Here is a 12,651-nt window from a genome sequence, read left to right on the forward strand (position 1 = left end):
TATATGAGAATTTATACAGATTTGCCTCAAAGTCTCTTAAAACATTTTTAAGGAAAAAGGATGTTAATACCAAGCATAAAATATATTTGGCATCTCTTCAGCCATATATTCCTCAAAGGTCAAAAAAATAGTTTGAATATTTAACTCTATTATATATTAGATTAATTTATATGGACATTTATAAGAATCACACTTCCAATCAAGCCACTTGTTTAAATTTACTTTCATTTGTTCCAATTTTTCTGCCAGTTAACTTGAGTCCATTGCAAACACCCAAGATTTGGTAGAGATAATTCATAATTGAAAAACAAAAACAAAAAAATAAAGTTCAGGAGTCACTGTGGCTAGCCCTTCCACTTTCCAGTACTGGGTTATATGAATAAAAAACATTCCCTCTTTTCTACTGGGAAGATGGAATGCTTTTCCAACAGCATGGCATAAGATGCTATTAGTTTTAGGCTGTAGCTGTAGGATAACCATTTCTGATCTACCAAAACAGCTGTTGACCTTAAGGAATAAATAGCTTGAGGTCCTACATTCTTGAATGTTAGCTGCCCATTTCTGCTAAAAGCTTTCTCTATGCAGGTTTTTTCCTTTTATAAAAAAAAAGTATGAACTGAGTTCCTCTCATTTAAACTGACATTTTACACCACTTACAGCCCTTGTTGAAAGGACAGGCGCAGAAAGGCACTCACTTTTCACATACCAAAGTGTGTGTTATCCCCGGTTATCAATAAATAGCAGCTCAGGAGCAGAATCTATTCATTCAATTACATGAAAGTTATCTGCTCTTGGAACAGAATCAATGTTTCTAGTCTAAGAAGGCAGCCACTCGCCTTTGCTCTACCCACTTTAAAGAACTGCTCTCTTAGTGTCATTTGAGTCTAAGGGAGCAACACTGCAGCTTCAACTGTAAACCTGGAAAGATCAGTGTATATAGCAAGATTGGAGGGAAGAGGCTTTAGAAGCTGACAAGATTTTATTTCTGGTAATCTTGCTGTGAAAATGCAAGTATTAATGGCTTTTAATGCTATTTCACTATGTGCCCTAATGCAACACATGCCCTTAAAGCAGTAAGATTTTTCTTTAAGCAGACAGCTACATTACTTACAGCAGTTTAAACAGAAAAATCCACTAGCTCAAAGTTAGCCATTGGACTATAGGTTGTCTGCTTCTATATTAAAATTAGACTTTGGCAAGACTGTTGGAAGATTAACATTTCAAAATTTTTTGCAGCCTGACACAAAAAGTTCAGCATGACAGCAAGCTGTAACAACTAAGATTTGTGAATCCACAGCTGGTGGCAAGGGTAAAATGTTTTCCATTTGATAAAAGTGCAACCAAATGGCAAGTTGTTTATCCATGCAGAAAACAAGTGATAGATGCAATATATGGCACAGTCCAGAAATGAAAGATCAGACACATTCCTCAGCTGACATCAAAAGAGGATTGATATATTCAAAGCCTTCAAATTCAGATTGGTCAATCTTCTTCACAATATCACTGTTAAAATAAAAACTAATTAGTGTCTTGAGTTAACACAAAATTGCTACTTGCAATATTACTAAACTAGGATCATCAAAGTTGCATAAAAAGGATGAGGAAACTAAAGCATAAAGAGTTGGTCTTACACTTTAGAACCCTAAGATGACATCATTCTGTAGCCCTTTGAGGAGCTGGAGCTCTACTCAGAAGTTGCCTGTTCTTGTGTGCATCTGTTCGTTGCTCGCTTCCCTGCAACAGCCCTTTTTTGGTTTTCATCCAAGCACCAAAGTAGGCCCAGCCACTCAAGCTCAGTACAGCAAGAGCCTCCCACTTAACTCTCTAAACTCAAAATTACTTCGTTACATACCAGATTCGGCTCTCCCACTGGCTGCTGCTTCTGCCCCTGCTTTTTACCAATGAGAAGTGGGAGCCTGACAGTGCATACAGAGATGGTGTTCCAAACTTGAAGGAAAAAAGGTATGTGGCTGGCTCCATTTATGAGAGCTGACTTGGCTCCTCCTGGCACAATGCTTGTGACTGAATTTTCTCCCTCAGGCCCTACTGAGACAGCAGGGAAGTCTAGGCTACACTATCAGCTTCATATGAGTTAATGGGGCTTTCCAATCCTGTTACACTAACTCTACATCTAAAATGATTGGGAAAACAAATACCCTTTTTTCTGTCAAATACCAACAGTGTTTGAGACAAACTCTTTGCCTGCAGGGTCCTAAGAAATCAAATGATGAAATTAAAAACAAAACAAAACAGAAAACACCAAACACCCTTGATTTTAAAGATGGACCATACTGCAAAACATGGCTTGTATTAGCAAAATGTCTCCTTGAGGATACCCTCAAGACTCCACCTCCAAAGCAGCACTCCATAAACTGTCTCCATAAAAATGTTAACACAGACATCTTTTCCACTCCCAGAATTTTTGTAATAATGCCTTGATGTAAAATTTGGTCCACTTTTTCCAAATCTAGAGTGAACACACCTGAATAAGTAGTCAAGTGCAATAAAAAAAAACCTGTAGGTACATCTTCTATGAAGCCAAATCAAACTGATTTTGCACTTTTATAATTTACTAACTTTTTAAAAAAGATTTTGTTAAGTTTGAGTTACTTACTCGTCATCTGGAGTGAGCTGCACAGGTTCATTAGTGAATTGGGAATCAAAGTTATCCAGACCAAATTCACCTGATATATTTGGTTTAAATGGAGGAACCACCTGTTTTTGTTCCATCTAGAAATAAATTACAGTAGTGTGAGTAATAGACTACCACAGAGATTATATTAATGTTTAAAAAGGACTGAGTTCTAAAAAAGTTATTCAAGTTTCTGAATTTTATGCCTTACAAATATTCCAGCAAATTAATTAAATACATTTCTATGGTTATTGTGTGTAAAACAGTTAATAGACTCAACATCCTCCTTTCACAGTACATAGTTTAAACCAGTTTAAAAAATTCTGAAAAGTTATTAAATTTGGCATCCTTTTTAACTTTCAGTTAAGACAAGCTTTCAGGATTATATTGCATATAATAGAAGAAACAAACCCATCGGTGTTTACATACCAGATCCCAATCAACATTGCGGAAGAATGGATGTCCCTGAATATCTGCAAATCCAGTTTGAGGATGGCAGCCTAAACGTTCCTTTGGATCCTATGGAAGAATGAAAATGTTTTAAAGTGAAAAATCATTTGAAGAATGTGTGATCTCTAGCACACAATGATAAAGTTACTCATTATAGCTTTACACACAAAACACACTAAGAAGTCAAGGCTGCAAGGTGTATTAAGCTAATGCATTGGCCTAACACACACAGTAGCCTATTCTCACAAATTTAAATCTGCAACTGTTCTATTTCGCCTCAGAAATAGGAAGAATTACCTAATCTACACTGTAATTCAGTTACACGTTCCTCTCCATTCCCCATTTTAGTTCAGATGTGCAAACATGAAAATATATTGCATGCTTGGGAGCTATGCTGGCCAAGTCACAACTGGGTTTTAATTTGGGAATATTCATAGGTGGAAAATGAATGACAATCCCATTAGAAGACCTCAGGTTACAGATAAAACTGAGGGACGATTATATTGGTGATTTCACTGGGAGTCTCCTATAGGCTTCCTTGGCTCAGAGACGACCATGTTACAGCAAGTGTAATTGGACAGGAGGAGGTGAAGAGATGAACAATGGAACTTCAAAGGGTAACAACAATCCGTGAAAAATGCTTCATTACTTAAGTCCAGTAGTGCTTAGTTGGGCACTGTTAAGGATGGCTATGTCATAGCACTGAAATTTTAAATCACTTGAACAATAAGATTCCAAAAAGGACAAAAGTCAGGATCAAAATGTGTTTTTCTCTTAGGTTTCCACAGATTTTTGTAGAACAATATATCCATAGCCCAGATGAGTTGGTAATACTCCAAATTTAAATGGAGCTATCCTAACAAGCTTAGTTTGTGAACAAATCTGTTAGTTATAGGTCAGAAGCAGCAGCAGCAATGCTATAATACAAGTTTACCTCATATTGAAAAAGTTGATAAGCATATGCATCAGCTAGTTTTTATATCAATTTTTCAAGCAATTTATTTTTAAATACTAAAGACACTAAACAAGATAGACTTAGCTGTCATATTTCAAAGTGAAGTTTGTCAAGCCCAGATACATGCATTCACCAACTAACATGAGGAGGCGGCATTTTGTTCTAACTTTTAAATGACCTCTAAAGATTCCATGTGAAACATTCTGGCAATTGTTTCAATGCAGAATTCCACACACCCCGCATCCACCTACTACCAATAATTCAGAATGATTACAATCTAGCAGACCATGAAGTACCACAGTGATGTTTACAAAAATTATGGTAGAAGTGTATCTGTTTCCCCAAAGTGTGATTAATGTGGCCATTCTGTGCATTTCTAGGCTTTTTTATTTTGTGGTTTACCCATTAGGTCTGAATATCTGCAAAGTTTCAGGTTTTAAAAACAATTAAACAGTAAAAAAGCCAAACATGTCAGTTCTAAAACAAAGAATTCTTAATAGATGGAACAGCCCTCCCCAGATTTAGACCTTGTCTACTGAGCTTCAGCCTAGGTGCAATTTTAAATTCAGTTAAGTGCAAGTTGAGAAAGACAGCTCTTGAAAAACCTTAGTCCAAATATAGGGCTTAAGCTCTTACCTTGTTAAGGAAACTTTTTAGAACACTTGCTGCTTTAACAGAAAGGGATCGTGGAATACGGATTTGTTTTTCCAAAATGACTAGAAGAATAAAGAACTTAAGATATCAGAACGTTGCATGGTTAAAGTTTCTTCTCTTTGTAAAGAACACAAAACACTAAATACAGTGGATGCCACTTAATAGCAACCCTTATATAAAAAAGTTATTTATTTATTTAAACAAGTGTTAACAGCAACATTTTGCCAGAAACCAATCCCATCCCATTGACTAATGTTAACAGGATTTGGATATTGGCAACGGTTTGCCACTTACTGAATTTTCTGTTTTTTGGAAGAAAGGCCTTGACCACAGGCAGGTTTGTGGAGCTGCAGCCAGGAAGGAAGCATTAGTACATGGCTTCCCTGCAACCCAATAAATGTGCCTGCAGCTGGTGCTGCCATTTACCAGTGCTTCCTTTCCTGGCTACAATGCCGCAAACCTGCATGTGCCCAGGGACTGCACAGGAGATAAGGGGCTGAGACACCCACATCCACACCCAACAGAGAAGTCCCAGCCAGAGCCTCAGTGCTGCAGGCTGACAGGAGGCAGCTGTGGGCAGGGCAGCCGTGGTGAGATGTACTGTGCAGTTCACTGGCCCTCCATCACCCCCTGCTGCTGCCCCAGCCAGAGCCTCCCCTCCCTGTGGAAAACCCTGGCATCTGGCTGCAGCCATCCTTCCCACAGACAGATTTGCAGGGCTGCTGCCAGGGAAGGCAAATTCCAGTGCTTCTTTCCCTGGCTACAGCTCTGCAAATCTATCTTCTACTTACTGGCAACTGTCAGATAATGGCAACTTTTTGCCAACAGCCAAAGGATTGCTAGTAAGTGCAATCTACTGTACATTAGAACCTCACTACTACTCACCTTGAAAGAGATAATCTTCTGTGTTCTGATCTGGGTTATCGGAGCTTCCAACAATATCAAATGGGGATCTGCCAGCCATCATTTCAAACATAAGTACACCTAATGCCCACCAGTCTACACTAAAACCTAGGATTTAAAAAAAATTAGAATACAAGCTATTTTATCAGGGAGGACTTCTTAAAATATCAATGCTAACTATATGAAGAACAAAGCATATTTTACAAATGAATAATTAGAAGTCTTGATAGTCAGAAAGGCATGCAACAGTTACATTATGTACCTAAAGACTACTGTACGTTTAAGGTAGGTGTGACAATGGCAACAGGAGTCCTCTGGTTTATTATGTGCGCGCAGGATGGGAGGCAGTACTGGGGAAGGAGACAGAATGGAGGTTGGTGCAAGAACCCTAATGAATAGGTTCTCAACTTTAAATAAGTTTTAAAATAGTAAATTTAGTATTTTTAAGGGGGGAATAAAACTCTCTCACTCTGAGCTGCGTATTACCAGCATTTTTGGTGAAAGATTACGAAGATTAGTGTCAAACACTGCAATAAATAAAACAAGTGTTATTTATGCAGGTGACATCACATGTTCTATTGTTAACTGCTGATGACAGGGATCAATTTACAGTTCTAGTATCTTGATTCTTCTCAAGGCTCGGACTGCTAGAAAGGTATATTCTCTCCAGGCTAAGCAGACTAATAGAAAAGAAGAAGGACCTTGTGTCACTGAAAGTTAAGCAGAATTAATTAGTTCTGAAGACAATACTGAGCCATCTCCCTCCTCTGGAAGGAAGAGATAGAATAGGATGAGCCTCGGGGTTTTGCAAGAAACAAAGAAGCCCCAAGTAAAGCAATGTCCCAGAAGTGTCCACAACTAGCAAAATACCTGTTTGCATTTGTATAACTAAAAGTGGCCAAGTTAATCCTGAAAAAAGTGTTACACCTACAATAGAACTTGTATATCCTGTGTTTGTATTAATTTTAATAGCTACTATAGGTCGCCAGATACATTTAAAAATGGTTAAGTACCTGTTTACTTGACCTGTTTACTATCTGTGACCCAATATTTAGGTTTATAAGATAGAGAGCTACAGTGAAAAAGGGAGCAAATGATCAAGTTCTAAGCTAAGATGCTTTACCACAGAGACAGGAGAGGAGGCAAATTTATCTCAGATCCAGAAAAGAATGAGATTGTTTACCTTTGAAAGAAGATGACTAAGATGAGACATGATGAAAATAATGAATGGCATATAGAAGACAGGTTAGGAGTTTATTCCCTGTTTCATGACCCAACAAGAGGACATTCTATGAAATTAAAAAGTGGCAAATTCAAAACTGAATCAATCCCTCCCCACACATAATGCGTAATTGAACTGTGGAGCTCTGCCACAATGTCGTTGAGGCCAAGAAGTTAACAAAATTCAAAGTGGGACTGACTGGACATTTATATAGATAACAAAAGTATCCAGAGTTATAATAGCTAATGTTAATATACTATGGAAGATATTAAAACCTCATGCTTCAGGGTTTAATGTTAACTATAATGGATTAGACCACTACCTAACAGGGAGCACAGATTATCCCACAACTGCCTAATAGGAGGTTTCTGGCCCCTTCCTGTGAAGCATTTGGGGCTGGCCACTGCTGGAGACAGGATATTGGACTAGATGGACCATGGGTTTGATCTACTATGCTGATTCTTATTTTCTTCCACAAATCATTTTACAAGGAAGTTAACAGAAATGTATTACAGCTCAAATATTTTATGATGCAGCACTGAAGTAAATCAAATTACCATAATCCTCTCCTCGCAAGATCTCAGGAGCAATGTAGTTGGGAGTTCCACAGAAAGTGCTTGTTGTATCTCCAGGCCTTAATCCTTCCTAAAAAAAAGAAAAAAAAAACAAGGGAACAGTTTTACACTATTAGCTAAAAATTCCTTCTACTTCCTGTCACATTATAAAACTGTACTTTGTGTTTTTGTGAAGGGCCCAACAACAAAATAATTTACTAGACTTGTATCGTACTTTGCATGCAGATTACATTTCTTCTACAAAAATAGATCTGAATACAGAGTGCACAGTGAACTAAAAAAAGCTCGGTCTTCATTCACTGTTTTCTAAGAATGGTCAAAGAATTAAATTATATATACCCTTTATAATACTAGGTGTTTAAACCATAAACACACTATGTTAAATACATGTTCATAAAAAAACCAGGTTATGTTTTAGGCAACACTATCTTAATTACCGATCACAAGTCTGTGTTTAAAGGTATAATGGATTGCAATGCTTTCCCATGGCATGCAAGGCTCAACATAGATCTAAAATAATTTAAAGCAACTGCAGTGTCAGTGGAAATCTGGTTTTATCTAATCTAAAAAGCAAAAAACCACAAAAGGACAAAGTCAAAAAACAATTCAGAGAGGCTACTGTACCTATTACTAGTCAACATGACTGATCCCAACAACAAAGGTCATACAGAGGTTAAGCCCTAGACAGACAAAAGATGTCGAAATATGGCTGAGAGAAAGTAATGAGTTTGTTCTTTTTCTTCTACCACCATTTAAAACAAACTCCAGATTTCTATCCCAAACCTTTGTTTGCAGAAACGGTGTATCAAAATTGGTTGCAACAAAATGATGGGAGATTGTACAAGTGAAGTTCCTGACCACAACAGTCAGAATTTTGACTATTTTAAAAGACCTGCACTGTTCTCCAGCCAGCTCAGCATCAGAGTGTGCATGTAGCACATTTGTATTGATCTGGCTGAAACTAACAGCCTACTGCTGAAATAGTAAACAGAAAAGTACTGGTACCCAAAGGTTGACACAAGAGTGGCAGATTTAACTAGTTAATAGACTGGGGACTGTATTTTGTTTTTGTAAAATGTGTGCACTTTTTCTTTGATGAATAAATTAGTTTATGGGGTTAAGTCAAGTCTGTTGTGTTTCACTTCATAAAGCCTTTTTTTTTTTTAAACTGAGGAAAAACACACAAAGTTGTGTTTATTCAGGATTTTGAAAGCAACAGCCCTGATTGCCATATCCAGATTTCTGTCTAATAGGTTGGAACACAATCCGCTGGTCAGTAATGTATAGACAGGTTTTTTGCTGTCATGGCTATTAAGGAACCCAGAAAGACCCTCAGACTGAAAACTTAGTCTGAAGGCAAATATGCTTACTGAGTATGCTCTAGAGAAGGAAGGATAGCTCAGAATAGCTGTTTGCCATCACCAATAACAACTTCTCCAAAAAGCCAAAAATCTAAGATTATATTTTATCATTTGGATTCCTGAAAAATTCAGTATGCTCTCTTCTCTTATTCTACCTGCACAGTACCGAAGGCGAGGCAATCCCATGCTAACAAAAAGTGGAATGAAGGCCCTAAATGTCAGTCATTTACACCTTTAACGCAATTACAGTTGGTACCATAACCTACTTAATTCATTTTTGCACTTTTAGAGCCCTGCAGTTTAAATTCTGACAAAACTCCTGAGAAGCAGTCAAGCATTATCCCTATTTCTAGGAGAGTAAATTAATGTTAAGTGACTTTCCTAAGGTCACTCCAAGGGTGGAGTACAGTAAGCAACTGGACATAGGTCTCTTGGAAATGTAAGAGATTTGGCATAACACTTAATAGTCCACACAAGTCTGACAATATCCTTTAAATAGTTTTAATGGAAATTCACTTCCAAACAGTTTCAGACCCTATTTTCTCCATATTATAAACATTCACTTTCTGAATGTTTTATGTATTATGTGGGCCAAATGTTTGTTGAGAATCAGGCACAGAAAAAAAAAAAAAAAAAGATATTAAATGAAGCTGCTTTTCATGCTTACTTTTCTCTGTTGTGCCTTTGGTCTTGCTACATACATAGTATGCAACATTACTCACTATTGAAACACCTTAATGGTGTAGGAGAGATATTTTAAATAAGCCCCACACAGTGAGTTTCTTTACTTTGTGTAAGCCATTTGCCCCTTTACAATCTCTGCCTCATGGTATGTTATTCTTTACAAAGGGCTGACAGTTCTCTACACTTCTACTACTCCTACACAAGGTAAAAGTTGGCTCATTTTTCTACAAGTACTGAAAATGAAGTATGTCTTTATAGAGTCCACAAGTGTTATACAATACTACATTGTAATCCATTAGGCTTTCTGAAGACTCTCACAATTCAGGAATGTATGTCTGGATTTAAACTTTCACCTGAGTGTCCACAACCCAAACAAAAGCTGCTCTTTTTATTTCAAGTTAATAATCGGGTTAAGATTGTACAAAAAACTCGGTTGTGGTCCTTAACTCTCTTGAGGTTACTAAATTTAATGATCTACAGGGATGCTCTCTGAAATACATACAAATATTTAATTTGAATATGTTGAGAATAGGCATATTTGTTATAAACTCACTTTTCTTACAGACCTTAAAAAGCAACACATGGAACACTAACAGCCTAAACAAGACAGGACTAAGAATTCACCATTAGACTTCTTAAACAAAAGGAGGATTTTAACTTAAGGGAGTGAAACATTTCAGCCAGGCATTTGATGCCCAATATACAGCCAAAATGTAGGAAAAAATGTACAAACTAAAGTTTATAGTAATTCTGAAAAGTTAACAGTAGATTAGCCGTTCTAGTCAATTTGATCATTTGTTGGAAGCAAGCAGCTATCTTTCATACCATTGAAACAAAAGCTTCATGAAAAAATCAAGCTGCTTAAATTGTCAAGAAGATGAAGGAAAGGTTCTCATGATCCTTTTAGGAAAGCTTGTCTTATATAAATCTAGATTTGGTGGAAGAGTCTATATACATTAAATAGATATACCATAGTAAGAGATACTCCCCATAAACAATGACTCAGCAGTCAAAAGAACAAATCCATGACAGATTTTATAAAAATGTGGAATGACAAATGCCAATATTAAAGGTTTATAACACTATGCTTAAGACAATGTAGTTCTTACTCCTCCCTGCAAACATACATGATCCCAGCTTAAGTGGCACTTATGGGGGGAGCTCCAACTCCTGGCCTTTAATGAGGTAGCTGAAACTTGAATGCTCCACCCTGTAAAACTGAAAGCACAAAGTAAAACTTTCTGGGATGAGGATCCAGTTTAGGGGAATGGACCCAGTATGTTGGTCAATGAGGAAATTCTAATTGAACAAATTCATGCAAGCAGGCACAGGCTTTCAACCCAAAGCATGTTATAAGATCATTTAAATCAGAAGTAAATTAGACCATTTTGAAAACTGAATTCCATACTTTGCAGTAAGTTTTGCTTGTATTTTTCTGGTCAGCACCTGCTATGCAACTTATTTTCTCCAATGCCTAACAATCATCTTACAACTGAAGTGCACAACCGGCGAAAGACAGCTGCATGTTTAGGTATTACATCCACAGTATGAAAGTGGACAATGCTATTTTGGAAAGGGGAGGAGAAAGCAGTCTAAGAAACATACTGATACTCCTTATGTGACCTATTTTCTGTGGCTATTTTTAGGGTGAATCCTCTCCCCTCATTGTTAACCTCATTCTGTAGCTCAAGCATACCCATCTGTCTGCTTTGCTTGCAAGCAAAGTGGTGCCTTAATTTTTCCTCTGGAATTATCTTCAGTCTGGTCTGGATATTGAACACCTCTGGAAGATTGGGGGGGAGGGAGGAAGGGATCACACAGGGCAGTTCTCTCCTGGTGTGAAAACAACGACCAGCAGTCTAATGATGACCACTTTAGAAAGAACATTGCTCCAAACCTGTCTCCAAGACAGATATTACAAGGGTGTCCCTTCCATTTGGGCACAGGCATGCTGGGATATGGGAGAGGAGGCCATAGAACCAGACTTCTTTCCAATTCTCAGAAGACTAAGGAGTGGACATGGCTAAGAGATATAGGAAGCTGTTACTCCCATGTCTGTGTACACAGAGTGTGTGTATTAGGGTTCATCTGTTTAAAATAATAAGGCTGAAACATTAACAGCCAGAGAGGTGGAGTAATACCTTCATTTTGTGTGTTTCCCTTTCCGGTTTATTATTTTACCTTGCTACATTCTGTGATAAACTCTAGATCCCAATATACAGTGGGTTGTAGAACCAGAAGGCAGGAGTGTTTACACATCCAAGTAGTTCAGCGTTTCTTGTTTTTCCCTTCCTCCTTTTAGTGGCAAACAGGATAAAGCCTTTTTGTTTCCATATGAGATGTATACAAGTTGATAACAGACTTAGTTAATAAGCTACCATAAGTAAGTTACAAGTTACCCAAGCAGGAAGTTTCACATTTTATCTGTTTGGAAATAATTCTACCACACCTTGCACATGCCATAATCTGTGAGTTTAATGTGCCCCTCAGAATCCAGTAACACATTGTCCAGTTTCAAGTCTCTGTAGATTATCCCTCGTTCATGAAGATAGTTCAATGCTAGACTGATTTCTGCAGAATAAAACCTAGAATGAAGAATGAAACATTGATGACACAAGGTCCCTCAGTTTTTCAAAATAGGAGTTACAACTATAGCAAATAAATAGTGTAGCAATGAAGTGTCAGTGTAATTCTACTCTGAAAACCAATACTGTGTATTCAGTCATAGCGGCTTATAAGCACAAAAATAAGTTTACTGCTTTTTACTGCTGCTAGATGTATTAGCTCTGCAGGGCTCAGAGTGAGTTGAATTCTATTCCTTTTTGCATATCAGAATTGTTTACCAAATTCAGTGCAGTGACAAAGTCTGACCTCAGTCACACCTGTGACCCCCCTGAAGCTGCACATATGTGAACTGGGGCTGAAGAATCAACTTAGTAGTGAGGATGCATAAGTAGGAAGAACTCAGCTGAACTCTCAGATCCCAGAAGTAGTTTGCAGAGCTGGAAGATTTATATATACACACCCCTTTGATTGTAAAAGGAACAAATGTATCTTATCAATATTCTACCTACATGGCACACAGTCAAACCAGAAGGGTGTATCTAGTGGGATCCCACAGTAGTCAGTTCTGGGTCTGGTACTATTCAATATTTTCATTAGTGACTTTGATAATAGATATAAAAATTTTCAGACAACACCAAGCTGGGAGTCGT

At 37.5% G+C, this 12,651-nt stretch overlaps 1 protein-coding gene across 1 annotated transcript in view; it reads right to left on the minus strand.

Moving 5' to 3' along the window:
- Positions 1-960: 960 nt before the first annotated feature.
- PRKCI (protein kinase C iota) overlaps positions 961-12,651 on the minus strand; it is a 47,772-nt gene continuing 36,081 nt past the window's right edge. Inside the window, exons 12-18 of the mRNA XM_067536663.1 lie at positions 11,886-12,021; positions 7,374-7,461; positions 5,577-5,702; positions 4,674-4,753; positions 3,062-3,151; positions 2,615-2,730; positions 961-1,503 (exon numbers count right to left, since the gene is read on the minus strand). Of these exons, the coding sequence (XP_067392764.1) occupies positions 1,416-1,503; positions 2,615-2,730; positions 3,062-3,151; positions 4,674-4,753; positions 5,577-5,702; positions 7,374-7,461; positions 11,886-12,021 (724 nt within the window). The 3' untranslated portion in view covers positions 961-1,415. The remainder of the gene's footprint in view (positions 1,504-2,614; positions 2,731-3,061; positions 3,152-4,673; positions 4,754-5,576; positions 5,703-7,373; positions 7,462-11,885; positions 12,022-12,651) is intronic.

Source organism: Emydura macquarii, unplaced genomic scaffold, assembly GCF_026122565.2.
Source record: "Emydura macquarii macquarii isolate MOO-44397 ecotype Brisbane River unplaced genomic scaffold, CSIRO-AGI_Emac_v2 contig_3603, whole genome shotgun sequence".
NCBI classification, from domain to species: Eukaryota; Metazoa; Chordata; order Testudines; family Chelidae; genus Emydura; species Emydura macquarii.